At 34.7% G+C, this 7,238-nt stretch overlaps 1 protein-coding gene across 1 annotated transcript; it reads right to left on the bottom strand.

Annotated features, from left to right (window-relative positions):
* Positions 1-5,393: 5,393 nt before the first annotated feature.
* LOC147404767 (24-methylenesterol C-methyltransferase 2) lies at positions 5,394-6,888 on the bottom strand. The gene has a single exon (XM_086440838.1). The coding sequence runs from the start codon at positions 6,786-6,788 to the stop codon at positions 5,718-5,720; it is 1,071 nt and encodes a 356-aa protein (XP_086296964.1). The 5' UTR covers positions 6,789-6,888; the 3' UTR covers positions 5,394-5,717.
* Positions 6,889-7,238: the final 350 nt, after the last annotated feature.

Below are 7,238 nucleotides of genomic sequence, written 5' to 3' on the forward strand. Positions count from 1 at the left end.
GAGATCTCCATCACTTGCCACTAGTGCAAAGTGCACTTCATCTTCCCATCCATACGTTTGAGGTAGTTTGATGGTCCTTCTTGGCCTTTCATGTGCTATACTAGAAGGCTCACATGAACCCTCTCTTGTTGTTGTTCTTCCCTACCAGATGTGCTACTTACCTCAAATTGAATTTGAAGCTCTTCCATTGTAATCTTCTCTGTGCTAATATGAATTTTGTTAACAACAACCTTATCACTAATAATCGACTTCCCATCATCATCTTTCTTGAATTCTCCTTTTGCCATGGAACCTTCATCAAAGGCCATAATTATATTAAGGATTTTCTTCTTTTCGAAGAAGAAGAGACATTCAAATGACTTTGATTGCAACTTATTTTTCTTATCACTAGGAATCATAACATATGCCTTTCCTCCAAACACCTTCAACGTAGAGTACTCTATTTATTTTATCATTCATACATCTTCGGCCCATGTAAATCCAAGTAACTTTCATGGTGACTGATTAACCAAATAGCAAGCATGGTTAACCAATTCGGCCCAAAATGATTTAGGCAACCCCGTATGCAACCTCATACATCTCTCCCTCTTCATGAGAGTTTTATTAATCCTCTCAAACGTTCCATTTTTTTAGCATTTCTCCTCATAGTGAAATATCTTGTAACGTTTTTTTCTTTGCAAAACTTCAAGAACTTGTCATTTTTGTACTCACCCCATTGTGGTTTCTTAGGTATTTGATTTTTCTTTGCATTTGATTTTCTACTTCGACCTTTCATTTCACAAACTTGGCAAAGACTTTGGATTTCTTCTTCATAAAGTAGATCCAAACCTTTTTCGAAACATTATCCAAGAAAGTGACAAAGTAGTAAGCTCCACCTTTTAATTTAGCACGTGTAGGCCCCCCACACATCAGAATAAATGTAGTCTACAAATTCCTTACTCTTGATTTCTTTATTTGTAACCTTGAATGACACGTTACTTTACTTTTCTATCACACAAAACTTGCAAAATTCTAGCTTGTATGCCCCAACACCCTTTTAACAATTGTTGTTGGTGTAATTCTTACATTACTTTTTTACTCATTTGGCCAAGCCATAAATACCAAAGTTGAGTTTCATCTTTTCTAAAATTTTTCTCAATAGATATTGCAACTCTACCTAGAATTGTATTTTCCAAAAGTTTGTAGAGGTTATTTGCAAGCTTCACACCTCTTATTATCACCATGTCTCCCTTAGACACCTTAAGTGTTCCATCATTTGTCGAGATTTGATTCAAGTATATCCAAGGATATCAAATTTATTTTTGAGTGTCGACAGTACCTCACATTACCCAAGGTTTTAACAACCCCATCATACATTCTTATCTTCATAGCACCCATTCCAATGACCTTGCATGCTGCATCATTACCTATTAGAACATCTCCACCGTCATGAGGTTTATAAAAGTCACACCAATCACGATTGGAACACATATGAAAAGTACACTTAGAATCTAAAATCCAAGAGTTAGAGGTGAAATTAATATATCATTAAGAGTTCTCCATCATTTTCCGATGTTATGCTTGATGTGGAACTTGACTTGACTTTCTTCCATTATTTGGCCTCTACTTTGTACTTCCTATAATCTCTTTTGTAATGTCTCTTCTTTCCGCAATATAAAATCTAGGAGTTTGAGGTGAGATTACTCTTTTTTCTTTTTTCTAGATTTAGATCTAGAACTCTTTCTTTCGATATTTCCTTTTTCTTTTATTCGACCTCACTCACTAGAATCCTTTGCAATGAGTCATTCCCCTTGAGCTTCATTCTCACTTGACTTGTTCATAGTCATGTAAGAGATAAGGTATTAATCCACATCCTCAAACTTGAGAATCTCCTTGCCAAACATGAGAGTAATTCGAAAGTATTTGAAGGAATTAGAAAGTGATCTCAACAAGAGCAATGCTTTGTCTTCTTCGTCAAACTTCACTTCTATCTTTAACAAATCAATAAAACCCCAATTGAACGTGTTTAAGTATTCAATGATATCTTGTCCCTCCTCTATCCTTAGACCATAGAGTTGGTTATTAAAGAATAGCTTATTGGACAAAGTCTTCCTCATGTAAAACTTCTCAAACTTATCTCATGTTTTCTTTTCGGTCTTTTCTTCCATGACGTACATAACTTCATCAAAAATATGCAACTCAATGGAACTAATAACATTCAAATCCAACTCCTCCCATGTCTCATTGGACATGCTATCTGGCTTCGTTTCAATTCCCTGAATTCAATTTTGAAGCTCTTGTTGGATAAGAATATTCATCATCTTCCTTTGTCATAATGTAAAGTTTGATTTTCCATCAAATGGCTTCACCTTAAACTTCACACCACTAAAACTTCTAATCATTGTTATACCCTTCTCTACCATTACAAACCCCTTAAATAACCTAGGCTTTGATACCACTATATTGTATATGCGAACATTTTTGTGAAGTTCACTTATAAATTTGATCAAACACTTATTGAGTATTTCACTAAACACCTTGTATATCACACCTTCCAAGACCTTAGTTGATAATGGCAATAAAGAATAAACCTAAGTAATAATAACAAATGCAAAGAAGATAAACAACCACACAAAGAAAGAGTAAGAACATGAAACCCACAACACGAGATTTTATGCAACTCACCCAAAGGTTATGTCCACAAAGGTATGAGCGTTAAAGCTCGATTTCACTACGAAGAAAACGGGTAAATCGATACAAGGAAACACCTTTATCACTTCACTTCACCTTCTTCTAGATCTCAATCTTCCCAAACCTCTCAACCTTTACTCTCTTGGGTTTTCTCTCCTTTTATACTCTCTTCTCTAAAAAAGACTTAGACTTAGAGTTAGACTTACTACTAAAGAAAATAAAATCCCTTTTAAAAGTACTACATAAGTGGGCCACTTGCATGTTACAAGTCCAACCCAAATTACTATGGACCGACCCGAAAAACATACATACTTGGACTAGGCCTAATTATTTTGAGGCATATTTCAATAGCTACACACCCAATTTAATTTTGAAATCCAATTCATTAACTTCATTGAAAATCAAAATGCATTCTTGATATTTTCACTCTTGATTTGTGAAGTAATCACATAGTGGTAGATCAATCACTTGAGAATGATTATGTAGGCTTTTTTATCTGTTTAAGAATCTTTCAAACCAAGTTGGATTGATAAGGTATTGAGAGGAACTTCATAGAGATTGTTATCCACTATATTCCTTCTTCGGATAGGTATGACCAAAGGGTTTGGAAAGGAAAAAATTAGTGTTCTTTTCTTGATTTATTCTTTACTTGAAGGGAATCGGGATGACCTTTTTCCTTCTTTCTTAATCTGGTCCTCCGAAGTCCCCACAAAAGTTTCTTTCTTATGTGGCTGAGCACTTTGAGTAACAGCCTACGATTGATCTCCTTAGGAGGAAAGGAGTTTTCTTAGTGAATTATTATTGTATGTGCAAGGCTTGATCATCTTCTTCTTCATTGTGAGTTGGTGTCATTTCTTGTCCTTTTTTAAAATCTCTTGGTGTCATCCTTGCTTTTTCATCTCTTTTGTTTGGTTGAACTCCTCTTTTACTAATAGGTTGAAGTTTTTATGGAATTTCACTATCCCTTTACAATTTGTTGGGAGATTTGAAAATAAAGGAATGGATGCACTTTCGATGGAAAGTGTAAGTTATTTGCATGGAATTATTATTATTATTAGTATTATTAGGGAATTTAAAGAGTTGTTTTTGAAGATTTTCTATTCAGTGGGATTTGGTAAGTGGTGAGAGAAGTTGACTTGTATCTCTTCCTAAGGACATCATGTCCTTTTATCAATATTTTTTTTTTTTATGAAAAGGTTCTAGACTCGTAGGCTCGACTGGTAAGAGTGGGGCAACTAGTCTCTTAGAGCATTATATCTCGCCCTAATCCCCAAAATACATACAATACACCCACAAACCACACATACCAAGTAAACAAGGACAAATCTTTATGGGTGGCCCAATCAGAGGACTTGAATCATAGTAACATAAAACGCATTTTTTACATTTTTAGGAAAAAAAATTCTCATTTTTTTTCAGAAAATAAAAACTTTCTTTTGTTGAAATGGGATTTGATGATAACGTCGAGATGTTATGATTTTTCATTTTTTTTAATAATTTATTATTGTGAATAAAAGTTATATTAATGAAAAAACTTTTTGTTGGCATCATAACATGTATAATTATATTTGAAAATATGTTATATTAAAAATATAGAATAAATATCTTCTATATTATTAAAAATATACATTTTTCATAATTTATAAAATATTTTTTATATTTTATGTTTCATCAGTTTTTTTTTCCCTTCCTGTTTTAAAATCGTAGTCCTACTTTGTGACTATGGCTTGAGTTCCCTTTTAGAGAGATGCTTGGATTTTATCAATAAATTTAATTTATAAAAAAAATAAAAAAATAAAACAAGATTGCTAGGTAAGTGAAATGTGTGAGAGCCATGGTTTTTAAACTTGATATGATGTCTCATCTTATTCAATTATGATATCGAGTTGACTCAGACGATACATCTCATCTTATTTGACATTGAGACAATGATTTTTAATCATTTGAAAAATTCTGAAAATTTTCAAAAATGATTCCTACTAAAAAATGAACCCAAAAAAATATAAAATTAAAAAAAAAATCAATTTGGGGGTGAAAGAATAGAAGATTAAGACTTTAACTTGTTTGTCTCGATTAACTCGAACGAGATTTTAAAATTCCCATCCGAGATACTGAAAAATATTGTCCAAGACAACTCGCTTATCTCACGATACGCGGTCGACTCAAAATACTTTGTGCGTTGGTCTTGTTTAGCTCCGATACCAAGTTAACTTGGGCGATACATCTCGATCTCAAGTTTAAAAATCATGGTGAAAGCGCAAACTGCTAGAAGATCCAAATGAACCCGTTGAGTTTTTAAACTCAACAAATCAGATATAAAAATATAAAAAAAATCTGACATTAAGGCTTTTGGTTTTTTATTCTAGCTTGGAGTACCCAAAAGATACCCTTAATTAGGAGGGATATTGTACCCTTACACGACTCTTATCGTAGCCTCGACTCCAAGCTTACAGCGTGGTTGACCAGACCCTCATTTTCATAATTGCCTTAGATGTCGATCTTATTTACAGATCTTCCTATCACATTTCAAGGCACGTGATCTCAAATTTTTAAAATTCAAATGTCTCGAAATTGAAGTACTACGTGGTAGGCATCTGTTAGTAATTGATGCTTCTTATGTCCAACAAAGTAGTACATTATAGAGATTTTCATTAAAAAAAATCTAAAATAAATTTGAAAATCCACCGCTTCTTTAGGCAATCTTATAGAGAAAAAGAAAGAGAGAAGCGCTAAAATAGAGGAAATTTCTGATTCCTTCTCAGCTGACGTTTCCACTTCTACACAGCTGTTTAATACATATTCCAAAATTACTCAAAAATGAAAATAAAAACCCTAATACCACACCACCACCACCACCGTGAACAAAGAACACAAATTAAACCCTAAAAAAAAAAAAAAGCAGATCCAAAATCATAATTAAAAATAAAAATAAATTAACACACATAAACCCTAAAAAAAAACAGATAAATCAAGAACAATTTCAGATTCAGAAACCAGGGTAGAAGTACCTCCAACTTCAATGCCACTCTTCATTCTCTCTCAAAGATCTAAGATACTGGTTTTCTGCAGAGAATCATGTGCATTGGGCTGAAAATCCCAGATTCTCCTCCTCTAGTGAGATAATCTGCTGTAATAAACAGCATCTCATGAACATCAACAGTTCCCTTTGGAGCGATTCCCAACCAAGAAAGCACAGTAACCAAAAGATGATTCCTCCAATACGCAATTCTCCCCATTTTCAATCTACTCCACCATGGATTCGATGGTGGCTTTGACAGATCTTTCTCTTTCACAATCTCAAATCCTACTTTCTTCGCAATCTCCGCAATTTCATCGTAATTTCTCAACCCTGGCAACGCATCTCCTCTCTCAATCCCTTGAATCACCTCAACATGTTCTGGATTGTTTCCATCGAATTTCTCTGTCGTCACCCATTCGTAAGAAACATACAAAGATCCTGGCTTTATAACTCTGTAGATCTCAGAGTATACTTCTTCAAGTTTTGGTGCATGGCAAGTCGCTTCGATCGAATAAGCTCCATCGAAATGATTTTCAGGGAAAGGCATTTGAAGGAAATTCCCACAAACAACTTCACATAAAGAATCTAAACCAGCTTTCTTATTATGGATCTGAGCACGTTTTACCTGATACTCGTTAATGGTGATTCCAACAACATTTGCTTTAGAATGTGCAGCGATCGCACGCATCGGTCCACCAACACCACATCCAACATCCAGGATTCGATCTCCAGGTTTCACATCGATCAGATCTACGGCCATTTCTTCATGAAGACGAGTTGCATCTTTGTGAGATTTTCCAGAGATCGAAGGAGAAAAATGGAAGGATTGTCCCCAACCCCATTCGTAGATGTCTGTAACGAGATTGTAGAAAGTGTCGACGAAAGCTGGAACCTTTTCTGCGGTTTCGATCTCCTTGGGACGACGAAAGAAAGACCAGTACTGTTTGTACTTGTCTTGAACTTTTTCACGCGAGATTGAACCTCCAGAGAGATCTACGGCTCGTTTGCCCTTTTGTTCGGCTGATCCAAGGATGCAGATGAACCAGTAGAGACCAAAGGCGATGAGTGCTCCAGTACACAGGAGAGGGAGAGAATCCATGGCGGATGGATAGAAGTAGAGATTACCGAAAGAAGAAGAAGATGAAGAGATGGGAGAAATGAGTGAAAGGGAAAAGAGTGTTAAATAGGAGATTTTTTAAGAAATTATTCACAGGAAAAGTAACTTTGTTTTTAGACTTTAGGTCTCGGGCTATGTATGCTAATGTACGCCAGCTGTTCGTGAGTGTATGTATATGGATAATGTTATAGGCACCGAAATTATTATTAAGGGCACCCCACATCATAGCCAACTTTTGTTTTGATTTATATGGGTTAAAAGTTTTGGAATGTACTGATTTTTGGAGGATGATAATTTAAAAAAATTTAGAGAATCGTGAATCATCCATTTTGTTTTTTTGTAAATCACTTTTTATGGGATAGAAGTTTCAGATTCGGCTGATTTTTGGTGAGGATGATCACTACATCAAGAAGATCATTCTCACTAAAAATC

The sequence above is a fragment of the Akebia trifoliata genome, chromosome 4, assembly GCF_017979445.1.
Source record: "Akebia trifoliata isolate Shusen 1 chromosome 4, ASM1797944v1, whole genome shotgun sequence".
NCBI lineage: Eukaryota > Viridiplantae > Streptophyta > Magnoliopsida > Ranunculales > Lardizabalaceae > Akebia > Akebia trifoliata.